This window comes from Wyeomyia smithii, chromosome 3 (genome assembly GCF_029784165.1).
Source record: "Wyeomyia smithii strain HCP4-BCI-WySm-NY-G18 chromosome 3, ASM2978416v1, whole genome shotgun sequence".
Classification (NCBI taxonomy): Eukaryota; Metazoa; Arthropoda; class Insecta; order Diptera; family Culicidae; genus Wyeomyia; species Wyeomyia smithii.
This window is the reverse complement of record NC_073696.1, coordinates 71,868,605-71,890,383: the sequence shown is the minus strand read 5'-3', so window position 1 is coordinate 71,890,383 and position 21,779 is coordinate 71,868,605. Positions and strand designations below refer to the sequence as shown.

At 38.2% G+C, this 21,779-nt stretch overlaps 1 protein-coding gene across 1 annotated transcript in view; it reads left to right on the top strand.

The window, feature by feature from the left end:
- Nucleotides 1-21,779, top strand: part of LOC129729370 (uncharacterized) — a 50,534-nt gene that overhangs the window by 19,376 nt on the left and 9,379 nt on the right. Inside the window, exon 2 of the mRNA XM_055687894.1 lies at nucleotides 16,886-17,175. Coding sequence (XP_055543869.1) covers nucleotides 16,886-17,175 — 290 coding nt within the window. The remainder of the gene's footprint in view (nucleotides 1-16,885; nucleotides 17,176-21,779) is intronic.

The following is a 21,779-nucleotide window of genomic DNA, read 5'->3' as shown; positions in this document are numbered from 1 at the left end:
TTTCCCGGTTCCAAAATAAGACGTCAGTGATGGTTTGGGGAGCCATTTGCAAGAGAGGTAAACTGCCTCTTAGTTTTATCGATAAAGGGGTCAAAATCAACGCAGCGTACTACCTGGACACGGTTTTGAATAAAAATTTTGTGCCTCAAGCTGAACTATTGTTTGAAGACGATTACTACTGCTTCCAGCAAGATGGCGCCCCATCCCACACCGCAAAGGTTGTTCAGGCGTGGTGTGGGGAAAACTTGACCGATTTCATTTCGAAGAATGAATGGCCTCCGTCGTCTCCGGATCTGAATCCGCTGGATTATTTCGTGTGGGGATACATGATGTCGAAGCTGAACGACTATAAAATAACAAATTTGGAGCAATTCAAGCGAGTTATCACGAAAATCTGGGACGAGATGCCGATGGAGCACGTGCGCGTCGCTTGCGACGACTTTCCGAGACGTCTGAAGCTGGTTCGATCAGAGAAAGATGGTGTAATTCCGAGATATCGTCTGTGAAGTATCTTTATGAGTTACTGAATAAAGCTATGAAAGCCAGATTCAGATTTTCTTCTTATTCTTTGAAATATTGAGATTTTCCTGTGTGACCGGACTTTTTGTCACCCTGTATATAGATAATGAAAAAAATTTGGTTTGGTTATAGGTGGAGCTGGACTTCTACTGCTCGCCGCGGAACAACTTTAAAAAAAGAGGTTCACGGCAATCGCTGCACAGCCGTCATTTTGTAACAAAAATAGCAATAAAAATATTTTATCTATTCTGCAAGAGTTGCTCAATCCAATGATATATTATTTATATAGGGTATCGAACGTCTTCGTCAGTGGTTTTCTTCGGCCCCCTTTTACATAAGATTGCTGCAGAAAAACTTGCGAAGAAAACCACTGACGAAGACGTTCGATACCCTACCTTACACCGCAATTTATGCTATCGACTGAGGGATTTTATCAGGGGGTGTTTTTCGGCTTCGCAGTCTTTCAGCAATAAAACGAATTAATATCGCTCTTTCACCAACGTTTCGGTGTAAATTGCACCTTCATCAGGGAATCCTGAATTTAGAAGACAAGACAATATAAAATTACAAATTTACACAACAAATGAAATCACAAAACTCTTACAGAACATAAATCGTTTTTGTCATACAAGCTTCGGCATCAGCATTCCTGTCCTATTTACTAGCTACTATTGTGTCAATCTATAAAATACCATGTAAACATTCAAAAACTGTAGCACAAAAAACAATAATCTTACATTCAAACCCGCTCTAATTTAAACTTAACAAATAAACTCTGCCACAAACTTTCTTCACTACTCTTTCAACCGCTAACTCAAATTCGATTCAAAATGGAGGGAAAAAGTGTGGACTAACAGTGGGTGCAATATATATTGGGTATTAGCTATTAGCTCTTACAGTTTGCTATTGGGTTTCGTTTGCTGGTGTTTGCGTGTTCTGTGTTGGGATCTGTTTGTTAAGTGTGTGTAGTACGCCTGCATACATGGAGCTGAGATTGTCAACATCGGACCGTTTGTTGACTGCATGTTTGGTGTTAACAATATGACAGACTTCTAAAATCGGCAGAGCGAATTTTCGTGTGTGCTGATCGATAATTTTTGTTTTTTCTAGGTTGAAGTTATGATTTGCTTCGATGCTGTGGTAAAGGAGTGCCGTCTTCTCTTTAAGTCGTTCGAGATCGAATTGTGTGCTGGGATCGTCATCGTTTTTGCCGCGGAGTCTTTCCATTTCATTAATTGTTGATCGGTGGCTGCTTATGCGTTTTTTCAGTTGGGTTGTGGTTAACCCGACGTAGCTGGCTTCGCAATCGTTGCAGGGAATCCTGTAGATCACGTGATGTCGCATCTCTGGAGGTATAGTGTCTTTCATGTTGGTGAAAATTCTGCTGGCGGTGTTCCCGTATCTTGACGCTAGTGTTATGTTGGGGAAGGCCGCTTTTAATGCCTTACTCAGCCGTTGTGTCAGGTCATTCACAAACAGCATCGGTTTGTACACAACCGTGCCTCCATCGTCGAACGAATTTCTCGTGTTTCGTTCGGTGTTTCGGATGTTGCCATTCAACAGCCGATGTCGTAGCGCCGCTGGGTAGTGGTTCCGCCTCAACAGTTCATTTATGGTTATGTTAGCTGCTTCCTTCGGACTGTTTGTGGTGAACTGTCGGACGCTTTGGATAAAGTTTGCGATGGTATTCATTTTTAGATGAAGTGGGTGGCATGAATGAAAGTCTAGGAGGCGACCAGATGCCATCGGTTTGCTATACCACTCAGTACGGATGGTTTGGTCAGTTTGCCGTATTAGTACCATGTCAAGGAATGGTATTTTTCTATCTTTCTCCAATTCGATCGTGAATTGATGGTAGTCTCCAACATAGGAGCACCGTCATATATGTTGTCGAAATATGTCGGGCAAATAATACAGGCATCCATCAAGAGCGACTTTAACATAAAAGATTCGTTTTCATTTTGTAGCTATATTAACTCAATTCGATTACCAGAAGACTATGTCCTTGTATCGTTTGACGTTACATCGCTTTTCACTAGCATTCCAACGTACATGATTCCTGGCATTATCATTAACAGATGGCAGGATATAAAGCAAAACACGGATATCAACCTAGATTTATTCTTAGAGATAATAGATTTTTGTCTGAATGGAAGCTACTTTTCATACAAAGGAAAGTTTTTCCGGCAGATCCACGGAACAGCCATGGGAAATCCGCTCTCACCAACAATAGCGGACTTAGTGATGGAATCGCTTCTGGAAAACGTCGCTAGAAAAATTGACTTCCCAGTACCAGTTTTTTAAAAAAGTACGTCAATGACTTGATTCTTGCTCTTCCCCCGGACCGAGTCACAGACGTTTTGAACATTTTTAACAGTTTCAACAACAATATTCAATTCACGATCGAATTGGAGAAAGATAGAAAAATACCATTCCTTGACATGGTACTAATACGGCAAACTGACCAAACCATCCGTACTGAGTGGTATAGCAAACCGATGGCATCTGGTCGCCTCCTAGACTTTCATTCATGCCACCCACTTCATCTAAAAATGAATACCATCGCAAACTTTATCCAAAGCGTCCGACAGTTCACCACAAACAGTCCGAAGGAAGCAGCTAACATAACCATAAATGAACTGTTGAGGCGGAACCACTACCCAGCGGCGCTACGACATCGGCTGTTGAATGGCAACATCCGAAACACCGAACGAAACACAAGAAATTCGTCCGACGATGGAGGCACGGTTGTGTACAAACCGATGCTGTTTGTGAATGACCTGACACAACGGCTGAGTAAGGCATTAAAAGCGGCCTTCCCCAACATAACACTAGCGTCAAGATACGGGAACACCGCCAGCAGAATTTTCACCAACATGAAAGACACTATACCTCCAGAGATGCGACATCACGTGATCTACAGGATTCCCTGCAACGATTGCGAAGCCAGCTACGTCGGGTTAACCACAACCCAACTGAAAAAACGCATAAGCAGCCACCGATCAACAATTAATGAAATGGAAAGACTCCGCGGCAAAAACGATGACGATCCCAGCACACAATTCGATCTCGAACGGCTTAAAGAGAAGACGGCACTCCTTTACCACAGCATCGAAGCAAATCATAACTTCAACCTAGAAAAAACAAAAATTATCGATCAGCACACACGAAAATTAGCTCTCCCGATTTTAGAAGTCTGTCATATTGTTAACACCAAACATGCAGTCAACAAACGGTCCGATGTTGACAATCTCAGCTCCATGTATGCAGGCGTACTACACACACTTAACAAACAGATCCCAACACAGAACACGCACACACCAGCAAACGAAACCCAATAGCAAACTGTAAGAGCTAATAGCTAATACCCAATATATATTGCACCCACCGTTAGTCCACACTTTTTCGCTCCATTTTGAATCGAATTTGAGTTAGCGGTTGAAAGAGTAGTGAAGAAAGTTTGTGGCAGAGTTTATTTGTTAAGTTTAAATTAGAGCGGGTTTGAATGTAAGATTATTGTTTTTTGTTCTACAGTTTTTGAATGTTTACATGGTATTTTATAGATTGGCACAATAGTAGCTAGTAAATAGGACAGGAATGCTGATGCCGAAGCTTGTATGACAGAAACGATTTATGTTCTGTAAGAGATTTGTGATTTCATTTGTTGTGTAAATTTGTAATTTTATATTGTCTTGTCTTCTAAATTCAGGATTCCCTGATGAAGGTGCAATATACACCGAAACGTTGGTGAAAGAGCGATATTAATTCGTTTTATTGCTGAAAGACTGCGAAGCCGAAAAACACCCCCTGACCTACCTTACATCTCAAATGTCCTTGAAAAAAATCATGAAAAAAGCCTTGTTTTTTTGAGCATTTGGTGCATATTACCCCTTAATCTGGCTGGTGGTCCACTATAGGAAAGGGGTCCACTATAGGTTAATTTACCTCATGCTTCCGGCGCAAGCTGGCTTGCTTGCTCGAGAACCACAACGGCAGAGAGTCAAAACCGTTTCAGAAGTCCAGTGGTCAAATACCCAGGAAGGAAATTTGGACAGAAGACCCTATTGCACACACTTCTTTCAAGTATCACTTCTACTACAGTGGCAGCAAAGCAGCGGAACGGGGCGTCGGTTTCATAGTGTTTGGAAATCAAAGAATAAAAGTCATTTGATAAAGGCACGTAGATACGCGTGTTGAGGATTAAAGGCAAATTCTTCAACCACAGCTTAATCAACACCTACGCACCGACAAACGACAAATTTTATGAAGTTAAAGATGAGTTCTATGAAAAGCTATGACGAGTGTCCAAAACACGACGTAAAAGTGGTCATCGGAGATGTAAATCCACAGATAGGGAGGGAGGAATCTTTCCGTCCTGTCTTTGGAGGGCATAACTTTCACTCGTCCACGAATGGAAACGGTCTGAGGCTGATACAGTTCCGAGAGAGGACGATGCGTTTCAACGTACAGCGGTTGAAAACTGATGGCGTTGCGGAAGAATACGCCAGAGAGCTGGATCAACGGATCACAGAACAGTCACACATTAATTAAAAACCAAACGACACTGGAGATGAAGGCGAGTTTTTTTATTGTCACCCGATTTCTTACCCACTGTTTTGTTTTTCATTGGCCAATTTTTTAATGTACGTAAGTCACATTCATCAGTTTATTCGCTCAGGATACATTTCAGCAGCAGATATTGGCCAACAACATGAATGGAACTGCAATGAGTGAATCAAAATGATGAATTAATTCGCCTGCAAGTGCAGCATTGCATGTGAGGTAACAATAAAATGAATTGAATTCAGAGTTAAGAAGATAATCAAAAGAGTGTAAAAAGAATTAAACAGTAAATTTAATGAGATTTCTTTTATTGATGTTTTATTATTTTTGGGCTACTCGAATGCTCCGAAACTTTAACATGTATGATGAACCAAATTTAGAATGAGGTTGCTTGAACCTTTGTGCAGATACTAGAAAAATTGCTCTGTTCGTACGCTGGAGCTGAATAGTGAACATAACTCATGCTGTTAAGATTGGTAGTGATTGAATGTTTTTCAATCTATTTTAAAACAGTTCTTTCTTGAGTAGCAAAGGTATCCCGGGTTCTTTTTTACAGTCTTCACTCTGGCAGACAGCGAACAAGTGTACCCGTCAGATTCGTCTGTCTATTTATTATGGTTTTTATTATGTCACTTCAGTCGCATATCTCTGAGGTCTGATGGACATAAAAGTAATTATTCGATTTACCCGCAAGATATAATTTATGAAATGCGAATCGAAATTGTCGATGTACAAATAGGTCGATTTCCGGGCACTCTGAATCTCGAAAAAACAACTATCGCAAAATGTCTTTTAATTAGTTTGATAAATACAATTCTTGTTTCAAGGCAGTGCCAATATATCCTAAACATGTCGAACATCGATCAAATCCTTTATAAAAAGGAAAGCAGGTTTTATGAATGCCTGTGCCCTAATCATTTTCCAAATCTCTTATATTGAACACGAAATTTTTTCCAACCTCTTATATCGAAAAGAACGTTTTTACATCAAAACCTGCTCCATGTAACTGGAGCTAGTGAGTAGCCATATATTTGTCCAACGTTTTTTTCCGGTACCCACTCGATTGCATCATCCCATCGCTGATCTCTGTTTTCAGTCATCCTTCCAGCGCCCTAATATCGCAATCAATAGCCACAAACAAATCAAAAGGCTATTGAAAATATTTTTAATATCGCCGCTCCAGCTGGTGATAAGTGTTCTGTAAGAAATCACCTTTCATAAATGCACCCGATGAGAAACGATTGCAATATGTAGTCCCCCAAATCCCTTCTTTCAGTGGCACCTGTTGTGTTGCAGTGCAGTTCCGAATCCCGTGCACTACTGCGCGTTCGGGTGGTGGTAATAAGTTGCAGCGCTGAATAGCAGCTTAGCACACGATGGATGATGAAATGAAATAGATTTTTCGATTTACTGACTACTGCGTCCAGCATTGGCTTTCCCGAGGTGTACGTGTACGGTGCGATATTTTCCACTTTTATTTATCTTGCTCTATAATCACTTCATCAAGCACACTCGAACGAGTGAAGGGAAGATCAATGCGTCCTGGCAGGTATGAAAAGCTCACTTCTAGGGCAGGATTTGATCTGGGATTAATATACGACTAAAAATAAACGCTTATTTTGAGAAGGCTACTTGTTCTTGGGTGATTCCACACTCTTTTTTGTTAGAATAGTACCATTAATGATTTTGAACTCTTTGAGCACAAATAATCATAATTACCGACGTATTTTCTAGACGTAATTTTCCAGACTGACCAGAGTCTTTTCATACTGCGGGGAGAGCTTTTGAACGACATAGTAGCGCATCTGGATTCGGAACTATGTTGACCACAACCGTCCATTCATTACTTCTAATAGAATTATTGGTGGTACGGGAATGAATTTTGTTTATCGTTGTTAATACTCAATTTTGGCTTTCATTCTGTCTTGTGATACCAGACGTCAGTGTTGTTGCAAATACAAAAGAACCATTTTTCTGCTCTTTGTTAGGGATGTTTAATATACCCTGTTTTTTTTCAAATTCTCAAGTCAATTGTGGTTTGCATGAATTTTTAAATAATTGATTTTGTGGGCAGTATTTTTACAATTTGTTTAATCAATGGGTAAGACGAAAAAAAAGGGGAAAACAGGAAATTTAGAATATATATATATATATATATATATATATATATATATATATATATATATATATATATATATATATATATATATATATATATATATATATATATATATATATATATATATATATATATATATATATATATATATATATATATATATATATATATATATATATATATATATATATATATATATATATATATATATATATATATATATATATATATATATATATATATATATATATAACACTGGTCTACAAGAGCAACGAATGTCGCCCTCGAGCTCAAAATAGTATACATACAAATAGCTCAAAATAGTACATTAAAACTTTTTAATCATTCCTGTGAGTTTTGGGGCTTCTAGTGTTTGCAGAAGTGCGTCAAAATGCCGCACAGTAAGTGCTCGCCGGGTTCCTCGCCTCTACGTTGGCTTACGAGAAAACTCATTCAAGTCTCCGAAAGAGTTATCTCTGCTAGGGGCATCTAAATTCAGAGGAATGGTTAAAAAGCTATAATCTTTCATTTTTTCCCAGTTTGACTTCTAGGGCAAAACCTGTGTTCACCAGTGTAATATATATATACTGGGGTCGCTTTTTACGCGGGTTGTTTTTATGCGTTTTTTTAGACGGAGTATTTTAACAATAACGCGGATTATTTTTACTCGATTCGGAAGATTATTTGTACGCGGTATCAAATAAGTTTAGTATAAACATATCGAATCTAATATTTTAAATGCGTTACAACCAACCGCGTAAAAAGCGACCCCAGTGTGATGCTTTTACTTACAAGTTTGAACTGAAATTTGCATTATTACAAGTTATGCAATTTAAAACTTAATCCTTTTTAAAAAACAGCAAAAATAAACCCGTTAACTAGGTACAAGATCAGAGTGAAAACTAATAACTTAAAATTATTTAGAGGCTCTTTCACTTCACAACAAATATGCTCAGAAAGAAATTGGAGTATGTTTGTGAAAGCTCTTTCTCTCCTCTTTCTGCCAGTATTTTTTGTTTTGTTTATGCATGCCCAGTTCTGTAAAAAATGGCGTCGAAACAAGGAGCATTCCGCAAATGCATTGTACAGTTTGCTATGAACTCCCCAGCAATTTTAGCAAAAAGTTCACGGTAAATCATTTTGAAAGCAAAAACCTTCCGTTGTCTTTTGTGTATGATTTCCTGCGAACCTAAACTATAATCCGCCAGGAAGGTAGTGTAAAACCGGCCAGAATAGTGGAGAGTGAAGCCTAGTGATTTGGCTATCAATCAAAATGTATACCAGTGCGAATATTTGAATAAAATAATGATTCCATTTTTTCCAAAATACCATTCCAATGAAAAGTATGTGTCATTGCATTCATATGCAATGAAAATATGTACATGCAAAAGGCAAGAAATAAAGAAACTATTATTTCAAGTAAACATTAACAAATAACCGTCAAAGAAAAAAAAATAGAAAATATTTTGAATGAACTCTCAGTAACCCAATTTTTATTAACTTATCAACGAGAAATTTCACAAAAATAGGTAACCATTTTAATTTTTTAATTGACTGTTTTTGATCAGACTGAAACTTAGCATAGATATTCCTATGGGATAAAGATGTTATTTTCTGCTTTTAGTAATATATTTTATTATTCTTCATGTTTTAAAGGAGTTATTTCCAAGCCAGTAATTCATTCAAAAGTTTTTATAACTCATGGAAATATATAATGTTCTACCTCATGAACATACAGTTGAATAAAACATACTTTTAGTTGCATCATAATCATTTGCCTTAAATTCAAGATTAGAACTTTTTTAGCAATTTTCTCAATTGTGAGGTAAAAATGGTATTCATGATTACAAATATTTTTAGAGCCAGAACGGTTTATTTGATTGGTGTGACTTCTTAGGCGAAGTTGTGGATTATAATACTCTTGTTCCAAAAAAATATTCACCTTTATTTTTTCTTTTGAGAAAATATATTATAAAAAAACAATAGAAAAATAATTATCTCAAGGAGTCTATGAATAATAAAAATATTTCAAGAGTCAGGACCGTTTGTTTGATCAGTATATTGCCTTCAGGGAAGTTGAGTTGTAGATAGTAATTTTGTCTTTTCAAAAATATACGCTTAAAAATGAAAAAAAATCTTTCGTATAAATTTGAGTTTTTTAATTTTTTTTTCTCTAAGTTTAAACAACTATCCATGTACAGCTAACAATGAGTAGTAATCGTAGGAAAAAGATCAGATTTTAAAAACGCCGGTTTTTGAGATGTTTAATTTGTAAAGTTATTTTTGAACATTTTTTTTTTGACTTACGGTGTGATTTTTTTTTTGGGAGGATGAAATTATGTCTACAACTTTTTCAAGGACATCATACCAAACAAACAACCCGGTTAAGTTTTATTCAAAAAAAAAAGTATTTTGTTTGGTCAGACAACTATCTGTAAAATACGGATAAATACGGTGTATTTTTATTTCGGAAAATAAATGAAAGGAAATTTAAACATTACACTGGTCGACTGAAGAGAACAAAAATCAGTCCTACGACTCAAACTGGAAAAAAATAAGAGATTATAGCTACTTAACCATTCCTTTTGCGAATTTTGTTGCCCCTAGTAATTTCAAAAACGCATCAAAAACTTCCATCCCCTTCAAGTCGAACGTTAACCGTGCGCCTCCTTTCTTTGTTAAATCGATGGAGACGCCAAATAACGATTGCACAGCGTTCTAGGGATCGAGTTGAGGAGGAAGTTTGGATCTGGAGCTCGATAGTAATGTTCTAGAGAATTGAAATTGTGCAATATAATGGAGCGTTGTAGTTCCGTCAATTTTGTGCAACTTTGTAAAACAAAGTTTTTACTTTTATCTCACAAAATAACCGCTTTAGAGCATTTAACTAAATCCATAGAAGAATGATGCAGGTGCGGCCCTGAAGTTCAAATTGGAAAAAAATGAAAGATTATTTGCTCATTAAAATTTCAGTTGCTTCTGAAATGAACTACGATTTTGTTTGAAAATTATATGCAATGTGATTTAAATTTGCGTGGAATTGTATGAAATTTCCTTTCATAAGCAATTCTTCACATGCGTATCGACATAAATATTGGCAGTTTGTTCTAACTGTGTAGCTTTTAACTGTTACTGTAAATTTTGATGCCCTTACTCAGCTCGGAAGTGCGTTAAGTCTTCCGAGAACTTAATAAAGTTTTCCTTTGAGCAAATGTAGAAGCGAAGAGCCCAAGAAAAAATTATTTTGCAGCCTTTTGACGCACTTCCTAACTCGCTAGGGGCACCAAAATTCACGAAAATGCTTATGAAGCTGTAATCCTGCTCAATTTTCCAGTTTGAACTCCAGGGTAAAACCTGTGTTGACCAGTGTAATTAATAAATAAAGCTGAATTGATAAAGTGTTTTTCAATGGGGAACGGTTATGGATATCAATGAGTTTTTTTTATTCATGTGAAAGACCATTTGATGCCTTTATATACTGAACTCGATTTCTTTTGCATGGCCACCATGGACGCGCTTGCAGAAGTCCAGAAGCTGAATCCAATTTTCGACGATTTTCAAGCATAAATTGGCCGATACTGCTGCAATTTCACGTTCGATATTCGTTCGAAATTCATCAATCGTCGCTGGTTTGTTGGCATAGACCATAGATCTAACGTAGCCACACAGGAAATAGTCTAACGGCGTCAAACCGCACGACCGTGACGGCCAGTTGACTGCGCCATTTCGTGAGATAACATGCCTACCAAACTTGGTTCTCAATAAATCGATTTTTAAATTCACTGTGTTGCTTGTGGCGCCACCGCGCCCTGTTGAAACCACATATTGTCCAAGTTTATACCATTCAATTCGGGTCAAAAATATTCGCAAAATTCGTCACAACGACGTCACAGAGATGCCCAATGCTTGAGTATGACGGTAGAAGGGTGGTATACGAGATGGTTCCCATGATTTTGTGGTTATCGGGGTCGGTCGGATAGCTCTTCCACACGGTTGTGATGTCGGGTTCGATTCCCGATCAGGTCGATGATCTTTTCGGCACGGTGTATCGTTGTACTCATCCTACACATGCAAAAATATGCTAAAAACAATATCGATAACGAATTCTCTCAACTAATCTAGTTGATCGAGACCGCATTAGCCCTCCCTAGACTAGCTTGCGATATTGTTTTTTTGGATGGTTTTCGAGGCAAGACCGCATGCCGTTGGACTACGGTATTTTTATTTTCCATCAAAACGAATAGTAGGTAGGCGGAATTGTAACTCTAGTATTTCCTGTAATTTTATCTGAAAAATGCATTTGTTCGCTGAGAAGCTAAATTAAGCTAATTTCAATAACTTGAAATAAGATAAGCAAAAACTCAATTATATGGTTTTTGCGTAGTTGTTGTTGCTGTCAAGGTTTGGCGAGTGACAGAAAAACATTAACTTCTTTAGTTATACTTTGGAGCATTTCAAAATACCTTTTTTTTAATAGTTACAAGCTTAATTGTTTAGTTTAACTTTGCATATGCAGGCGAACAAGACAATAACGAACGCTACCGCTGGAAGCAAACGCTTCGCGATAGATCCGGACGATGTTATTGACATGTCCGGACGTGTTCTGCAATGCTGTGCAGTTCGCCGGTTGGTTCATCTGCCGAGGAACGCTGCCATCGAATGAATCGCCAGCTCAGCTTTACTGTGCTGAAACCAACTGCTGCTCTGCCGATTAAAGGTCGAACCAGTTTCCGGTAAGAGTCCCACTGCAGTAATCGATTATCCAGGGTGGCAACATAGAAGTGATACACGTATTCGAGTGCCTCTAGTTGTATTTTCTGTCACAGCATGACAAATATCTGAGCATATTTTGAAAGAGTGACGTGTTCACTGTTTATTCGGAATAAATACAGTCAGTTTTCAGTTCCACTCTCAAGAAAATTGCTATCGATTCTAATAGAGAACAAATAAGGGTCTTGCACCTGCAAGGATTGACTAACATCGAGATAAGGAGGAAGCTGTCACATCTGAGTTTAAGCAGATTATTCGTCTACAGGACCACCAAGCGTTTCAAGGATAGTGGCACGGTTGTGACCAAGAAGAAACCTGGTAAAAAACGGAATGTTCGGACTCCAGCGGTCATCAGAGCAGTGAAAGAACGTTTCGGGCGAAATCCAGCCTGTTCGAGAAGAAAAATGGCGTGTGAAATGAACATGAGTCACACTTCCATGCAAAATGTTATCAAAAAGGACCTTGGATATTCCAATTTTACGAAGCAAAAAATTCACGGACAAACTCGTAAAAATACTGCCAACACGGTAGCTAGATTTCGGTTGCTGCTGAAGACGCACGCAGGTCACAACATTATTTTTTCGGACGAAAAGTTGTTTGAACTTTGAACAAGCAAAATGACCGTGTTTCTGGAGCCTGTCTTCGTGATATACCAGCCGATGAAAGAGCAGTCGAGAGATATCAAAATGCACCAACTGTGATGGTTTGGGGAGGTATATCGACCAAAGGGAAATTACCATAGCTATTCATTGACAGGGGCGGGAAAATAAACCAGGAGAACTACTTGTAACACGTTATCGAATGCCATTCGCATCCTTGGGCTAAAATGCTTTTTGGGAAAAACGGTTTTTGCTTTCAACAGAATCCAGCACCAGCGTATAAGGCATTGATCGTTCCGAAATGGTGTGAGCAAAATTTGCCTTGTTTCATCAGTTCCTCTGAATGGCTTGCATCGTCACCGGCTAGACTTTAGTATCTGGGGATACTTGCTAGGAAAGTTGGACGACGTTAAGCATTTGAGTTTGTATACATGTAAAAAACGTTTAGTGAAGATATGGGTCTTCCCAAATGCCGAACGAAGTTGTGCATGCGGCTTGGAATGACTTCGAAAAGCGTCTACGGCCCGTTATAAACACAAAGGTGAAAGATTCGAACTCAACTAAGTACATTGTAATTTAATTACTCATAGATTAAGTTTAGTAAAGCGGGCAATGTATGCAGTTTTGCGAGGATGCGAAAATGAACGGGAATAGAAGGTGTTACTTTTTTAGGCTTAGAAAAAATCTTCCCTCGTCCAGACGGGGCTCGAACCCGCAATCTCCGTTGTCTCCGGCAAGGTGTTTTGGCCAATTAAACTACTGGGAAAGGTATAACTAGTTCTAAACCAAAGTCGAATCACCCTCTACTATTGTGTTCCCGTATATCAGCACGCCAACGATGAGCTGCACACACTGCCCGGTGGGAGTTTATTTTTGTAACTGAGAGAGTGATCTGCATACATTGCCCGCTTTACTAAACTTAAAATGTAAGTCATATGACCAAAATGAAATTAGTTCGCAAAGTAAATCTAGCCAACGGAGCTCATCCGTGATACGCGTTCAGAGTCTAGCCAGCAACTGACGTGTCTCATCGCTTGCGCCACTGTAGATATAATAAGTCGTTATACACTGTGTGCGTGAAGAGATCACTTTCTCAGTTACAAAAATAAACTCCCACCGGGCAGTGTGTGCAGTTCATCGTTGGCGTGCTGATATACGGGAACACAATAGTAGAGGGTGATTCAACTTTGGTTTAGAACTAGTTATACCTTTCCCAGTAGTTTAATTGGCCAAAACACCTTGCCGGAGACAACGGAGATTGCGGGTTCGAGTCCCGTCTGGACGAGGGAAGATTTTTTCTAAGCCTAAAAAAGTCACACCTTCTATTCCCGTTCATTTTCGCATCCTCGCAAAACTGCATACATTGCCCGCTTTACTATACTCATAGATGTTATTGAGATTCCGAAGAGAAATGAAAACTGGTTTGAGTTTTATGACATAAATAAAGTGTATCACTTTCACGTTGCCACCCTGTAGAATGAAGACTAGATTCCTGCAAACCGGCGCATTCATACGTGACTACTGACAGTTACAATAATATGCGAGTCAAACAACAACAAGAATAAATTGTTTATCGTTGGTTATTTTGGTTAGAGAAACTCAACTGTAAAAGAGATTCTGATCGGTTGATGCCAAAACCACGATAATCTGATAAGAAATGACTGCTATATGTATAAGATCTCAAATCCCGACCACTTTTTCCATTGTTAAATTGATAGATTTTTGAATTCAGATGACTAACTTCCAGATAGACGTTAGACCAAGGTCAAAAATACTCCCAAAGGCTCATAAACGCCGAATTCATCTCGAAATGATAGAAAAAAAAAACAAAAAGAAAATAATTTTCAATGAAGCTCAATGTACAGAAAAGCCATAAAAATTTTCTCAATGAGCACACGATTGTCAAAAAAGGTTAGAGAAGGTGAAAAACAAAAAATTATCTGTGGCTGCGTCCAGAATCTTAAGGCCAAATAAAAAAAATATTCAAAACAGACGAAAAGAACGCTTTTAAGTCAAAGAAGGCCAAAACTAAAATTTTTAGAAGTGTTCTACGAAAAACTCGAATTTGTCACATCTAATGTATATAGATAAAAAAATTTAACACTCTAATTTTTCATCTATATCTACGTAAAATGTCAGCAGATAAATCTATTTTAGTATTGTAGGAGAATTGGGGCAAAATTGACATTTTGCTGACATTTTACGTTGATCAGACACCTACCATTCGATTTCTGAGACTTTTTTTTCTCAAAATAAGATATAATTTGACTATCACTTTAAGATATTAGCGAATTACCATTAATACTCAGAAATAATCGATATTATTTTGCTTTGTGAAATATACTAAAACTATGCCAAAACCGGTTTCGTAGAATCACCGTTTTGAGCTCAGTTTTTGTCCGATTTCAGATCTGTTTTTTTCCAAAAGATGGGTAAAAAGATGTTAATATGTGGACAAACTCTTAGAATTTTAATATTTGGTTTTAAAACAAAATGGCGTCGAAAAACCTCAAAAATTTCCAGTTTCTCAAAAATTCAAATGACGCCATTGTTGCTCCTTAAGTTGAAATATGTTCAAACTCAGGGAAATTTATTTTCGCATCAAACTTCATCAAAATATCATACATAGGAGCCAAGGCAAAAAAATTGTTGCACTGTGTTTTCTTCAATGCAGTGAAAACAGATGGAAATACGAGTTCAGCTGTAGCCGTATAGAGCAGCGGTTCTCAACCTTTTTTTTGTCCGCGTACCCCTTGGCGGTATTTTTCATATTGATTGTACCCTCTGGCTTGGAACGTTCTCGCAGAATGGGAAAGAGTAGTGGTAGATCATGTTGTGGTAGTCTAGTACAGGTTTTTATTTATACTATGGTTTGTTTGATTGCTACAGTCATGATTTAAAAGCAAGATTGAACAGCAAATAAAGTATTGTAAAGAAAAATTGCTTAGTCCGCCATTACTGATTTTTCTTTCGCGTACCCCCTGAAGGTTCTCGAGTACCCCCAGGGGTACGCGTACCTCAGGTTGAGAAACGCTGGTATAGAGCAACGCGCGGATTTTGTTTTCTGAAGTAGGTGATTGAAATAAATAAGTTTTCGAGTGCAGATGCCCGACTATTATATCAAATTTAGCGCTTTTTATGTGAGTTTTTTAGAATTCTATTTTACGAGATATCTAAAGTCAACTAAGAAGAATCCATTCGATGGATTAGTAGATTGGTTTAGTAAGAAAATATGCGTTTTTGTTCTGTTTTCATGTTGCATAAGATAGATATATGGGCTGAGATGAATTATGGAACAGTTACCCTATTTCTCATCTTAAACTGTTAGGAAAATTGATCGAAAACGTCAGAAGTAAGGCCTTGTTTTATGAAACGAATTTGCTGAACTTACATGAACTCAATTTTTCTTAGTCGAAAACGATCAAGAGATTTTCAAGCTAATCTTTCCCCCAGTTGTAAATTTCATGAAATATGATACTTTGGATGTCTAACAAACGTTTTGTAGGATATAACCAAAAACGTATTCTACAATGAGAGTTTCTTCGTTTTTAAATATCTCTATGCTCACATCTTCTGGTACTTTTTTTATAATAACGTTCTATGAGAGCACCGTGATTAAGCTTTATAGATAACAAAAACTCCACGAAAAAGAATTATAAGCCCTCGAAAACTATGGATCTCTTTCATATAACATACGATGCTATTAAAGATTTTAGAAATGAGTTGTAAATAAAAATTCATAAAATTAAAATAAATTATTCATAAAATTTAAAATTCACAATTGAAAAAAAAAACTGAAATGAAATTAAAAAATGACATAGCGTTCATCATCTGAATGAAATCATCAGAGGAACATCAAAAAGTTAAGCAAAATCCGTTCAATTATCATTGCATACATAAACAATGAACATACTTGCAATAATATTTTGCAAAATGCACATAGAATTTCAGCATCCCTACAATGTACCGCATATGTGTCGTGATCCTTATAATATACTTTTATCTCTCACTGTTTCCGTCTCCGGTCTAAATGGATTTCAATTTAAGCACTATGTAGTCAGAGAAAATGCCAAAGCAAACCTTGCGAAGAGCGTCAAGTGCTTGTCTTGTTTATTTGTGTGTGTGTTTGTATGTGTGCACGCGTGTGTGAGTCGTTGTCACGACGGATTCAGATTCTAATGGTACAGTTTTCTATCCACTCTCAAGCAGCTATTTTATCTTTAACCCGATCCTTACCACCACATCAACACGGTTTATGATCATTTCCCGTCGTATTCTAAATCGCTTTCCATACTTTTCACTTTTTTTCTTGCAGATACGAGCAAGGCCTGGAGGACTATGATGAAGCAGCGGCCCGAGTGGAGGAGGAGAGAAACAAACAAACTGTGCAACAGTACGACAGAGTGGCGCAGCCGTTTTTAACGATGTTCAACGTGATAAGTAGTGCTTTATCGAACGGAAGATCGATTAATTCTGCTGGTTTGAATCCGGCCACGATTCTGGAGCTTGTCCGGTTGGGCTCCGCCAGGAACATCGATAACAATGAGCAAAACGCTAGCAGCCAACAGTCAGCAAATGAAAAAGTTGACTCAGATACAAGAGAAGGTATGTATATTTTCTGTAGATTACCTGTTTCTGGTAGAGCTTTCAAATTCTCGAACATGGATAATGTGTTTTATTGTGATGGAAACCTTTGTATTTGCATTTTCCTTCAGGAAATGAAAAACAACCTCACATCATATTTTGTGTACCACAATCCCTCCACGGACTCGGCAGCTCATTAGTTTATCAAAGGTATTATAGTGGTTTACCCAAAAGTGGTAGTTCATAGTTTATTCGGATTATTTTGTACAAAAATAATGGAGCTATTAGAAAATACTAACTCCAGCTTATATCAATTACAGTCCATATTTTCACATTGCATTATGTTTTTTTTCGCAACCGGCACTGTAATCCGTAGTTAGGTGCGATTGCAGGAGAAGGAAAACTCTCATAATAGCAGGGCTTTTTGTACGAACACTGGGTAGAATAAGTTTATTATCTCCCCTATGCGGAACCCTTTGCGATTGGGTGTCCGTATGTGCACCTAATTGGTTGTAGCATCTGGTCAAGCTTATTATATTCCGAAAACGAGGTGGAAGTATAGCAACAGGATGCCACCTGAGCCAAAAGTAAGCCAGCTAATGGAGGGTAAACTTGAAATACATGAAATTCGAGTACATGAACCAAGAAAAACATTCTGGGTGTGCAATTCTCGGCCACTGAATGAAATTACCAATTCTGGAAACGACTGCACCAACGGTGTGTAGGTTCGGAACGACACCGGATTTGAATGTTTTAGTGATTTTGGGGTAACGTACAAAACTTTTTGCTTGTCTGTATAGCCAGTTGTTCAGACCTGTTCTCGAGGCAGGAGAATGTGGTTATGGTATTAATGAGGGGGGATTTCAAACAGATAATTAATTGAATTTTGTTGAAGTTAATAAATGTCCATGGTTTGCGAAATCCATGTACACGAACCGTGCTTCTATATTCAGCTTGCACTGGAAGGTCGAAAAGCAGGTTAATTACCGTAAATAAGTTTTGCCACAGCAATTCCGAGCTTGATGTCAATGTACCGAAGCTGTACTAATTAATAATTAACGAAAGCTTAAGCGCATGTATTCGAATGACATCCATTTATAGCTCCGGAAAAAATGCTTTAAATCTGAACTAAACTTTAAAAAATCGTTAATTTAAGATCAGCCATTCGCGGAAATTCGCTAAGTATCACAACGCACTTTCATTAGTACTCCCTTGTAGGAACGTCTCCTCGCTACCGACCGTAAGCTTCAGCTCACCCTGCCGACTTTCGATATTAACTTTTGGCAAACTTCACCTCTGCACTCAGTCAGACTCCCGCAACGCAAGCAAAAACGTACGGCCCTCGTGAATCCCAGCTTTTCTTTCGCTCCCATCCCAGAATCGTGCAAAAATAAAAAAAGACCTTTCAGTCGAGAATGAGGCAGGCTGGCCCGGAAATGTTTATTCATATTTAGAGAAAGGTAAATGTATCATCATACAAATTCAAATTGAATTTACGTCTCTACCAATTCAATTATTCATTAAGAAAATGAATACTAAAGAGTGCATACATTTGAGAACTCGATGAGGATCACGTACAGCCAGTTTCACCAACTTGGCTTTGAATTTTACCTTTGGGTTCGTTCGCATAGATCGTCGCCTGTTATGCCAGGTGCAAGGGATACTACACTCTCAGGCAAATTATATATCCAGGCTTAGCTTAGCTGTGGCAGATGGGAGGTTTTTGTTCTTACAGTGAAAGCAACTTTTACAATTCGATGTACCTTTAAAAGAAGGTTTCTGGCCCCTTCCTCCCCCGGGAGCGAGCCCCTAGGCTGTGGCATATTCATAAAATTGGTTTTTCAGGATTTGCATGACATTAGAGAAATCCTATGTGTATAATGGGAGACCTAGACGAGATAAATGAAGGCGTGATGATTCTAATCACCTACAGTTGGGGTTTACCTACTTTGCATGTACACCTGATTTTTTTTCGATAGAAAAGCGAGTTAATGAGTTGTTGTAGACAGTGCTTTTTGTGATCGAAGCAAGCTGTGATCAAGAACGGACGTCAAAATGTTTCTCGTCGGAATTTTTCATCGTTTTTTCAAGTTTTTATAAGTTATATATTTTCTATCTGGAAAAGTGATGTGTCTACGTTTATTGAATGAAGGCCGCTGTTGTTTCGGTGTGAATTCCGAGTGTTTGATTTGAATCGCGATGAAGTGTTCCGAGGGTTGTCGAGTACGGTTGGAGATAGTGCAATAATGTCGACGTATTTTATTTAGCCTTCCCGTCGCGTAATCGTTATATTTTAAGTGCAAAGGGTGGAGTAAAAGGTAATACGAAATGTGGCGGTTTCGTATTATCGGTGAGAGTGACGTCAATGTTGAAATCCGTGAAAGATTCGTGCAATTTTGTGGCTAATTTGTGAGAGCTGCATTTCGTTTTCGGTGGCGGAGCACGTTTCCCGCTAGCCCTTGCCTTGTCATAAGTGTGTGTGAGTAAGTGCAATGTGAACAAGGAAAAGCGAGAGAAGTGCGAGTGCAGGATGACCGTTGCTCTTGCGTGCGACACGTTCTCGCACTAGCATGATAGTTCAGAGAGGACGCGGGAATTAAAGGATAAGTATTAGTGTTGGTGACGTTTTGCCTGCGTTTTTTGTTTGATTTGCATGGCAAAAGGGAACCAATGTTTTTTTTTGTTTTTTTTTCTCTGCTTTCATTTTGAGCAGGTTTATGCTCTTGTTTTATGATTTTTCTAGCTTTTGAGTAAATACTGAAACACATAGACAGTTTTTAATTTATTTAAGAAAAAATCTTGTCGGTTAGCATGGCAAATAAATTTTGATTGCGATTGTTTTGGCATTTTCTTGAATCTAATTAGTACTCGGTCTTGTTAGATATGCATATTTGCATTTTGTAAAAATTTCTAGCTATGAATGCATGAAACTTTGCCAGTTTTTCATACTCAGTAGGTATCTTCGCTTCGTTATTCAAGAAGTAAGTGGTAATCAACGCGAAATACCGTGTCTCCGCGTATGCGTCGGTAAGAGGGAATAGAGCGGTCGCGCATCACTTTCCAGGGTAAACGTGTTTTCGGCCCAGGTGAGCTTTGCTCAACTATGGATTTTCGGTGTTTTGTGACTTCCGAGGTGTACCAAACCATTTATTCGCAGACTGTCCACCCGTAGGTTCTATTCCAGCACGCAGTGATTCGGAGTAGGTTCCGTTCGTTCGATAAATATCGTAAATAATTAATCGCGACAAAACATCGTAATTAATCGCCACCAAATATCGCAATTATTTGCAATTAATATCAGGATTATACGCGACTCGTCTGTCAACGCACACATCCTTTTTTTCTTTTTCTTTCTGTTTTCGTTCCTTTCAAACGGCAATGGCCAAGCAAATAGGCCGTTTTTGAAGTTCTCTTGCTGACCGCTTGCAGTATGTGTTGAGGGCCTATATATTTACTTTTTTCTTGTTTTTGGTTAATGCATATCTGGTTGCTTCGTAACATTGTGTAGTCAGCTGAGATAAATCAATGAGAGATACGTTTCGGTAGTTGCATAATGACTTCATAAACAGATTTTCGAATATTTGAGTCTGTCTTGATTAGGTTATAGGTCCGGTATCCTTGCGTGCGCTTTATTTTTGCGGTGTTACATCATCAACCGGAATGAGTTCGGATCGCGTTATGTTTTCCGTAAAAGATATAATGAACTCGTACGCGCGATATTTGGTATTATGAACCTGGTATTAGAACTCAGCGCATCGTTTACCAAAACGAAATCTGCTGCAAACCTTACCCTTTTCTCCAACATCCCAGTGATTTCTCGTGGAAGTGCAGAGGTGTTCTCGGCTTCCAATAAAGCGAGTATCACGTCAACATATTCCTATACACACTCCTTCTTTGACCTGCATTCGGATGCGGCCGGCGCTGGTATTGCCTAATATAAAGATTAAGGTCACCAGTTTTTACACATTGAGGATGAATGTTAATCCCAAGCATCATCCATTGGTTCTCTGTGTAATTACAGCTGATCTGGCAATAACGGAGTAGCAACCGCGGGAGGTCAATCATGCTCATGCTCATGCTCATGTTGTAGACAGTGCTTTTTGTTTGGGCATATTTATGTTATGGTAACTTTGAATTTAGCAAATAAAGAACAATACGCTAAACTACTGTTGTAGGGTATCGAACGTCTTCGTCAGTGGTTGTCTTGGGCAGCTATTCTGCAGCAATCTTATGCAAAAACCTGCCGAAGAAAACCACTGGCGAAGACGTTCGAAACTCTGTATCAGAAAGTTCGTTGAACTCAAGCGACAAGTGACTAGATAAGGTATATGCGAATTTCCTAATTTGCGTTTTAGGCGGATTTCTAAAATCAGTTTTTACGTGATACGTTTGCAATGATTTCTCAAATCCTTTATCAGAGAGTGGGTTAGATCTCCTTTTAACCTTTTTATTTCTCCTCCGATTTTTATCGCTATTTGCGGGAGAAATTTATTCTGTTTTTAGTCTTTTTTTTAAGTATTTGGCAGACATCATTAAAATACCTACACAAGGATGGATTTTTGATTTAACGCGAATTCACGTGGATTCCTGAATTCACAGGTTTCCGACGTAGAAATCCATCTCAC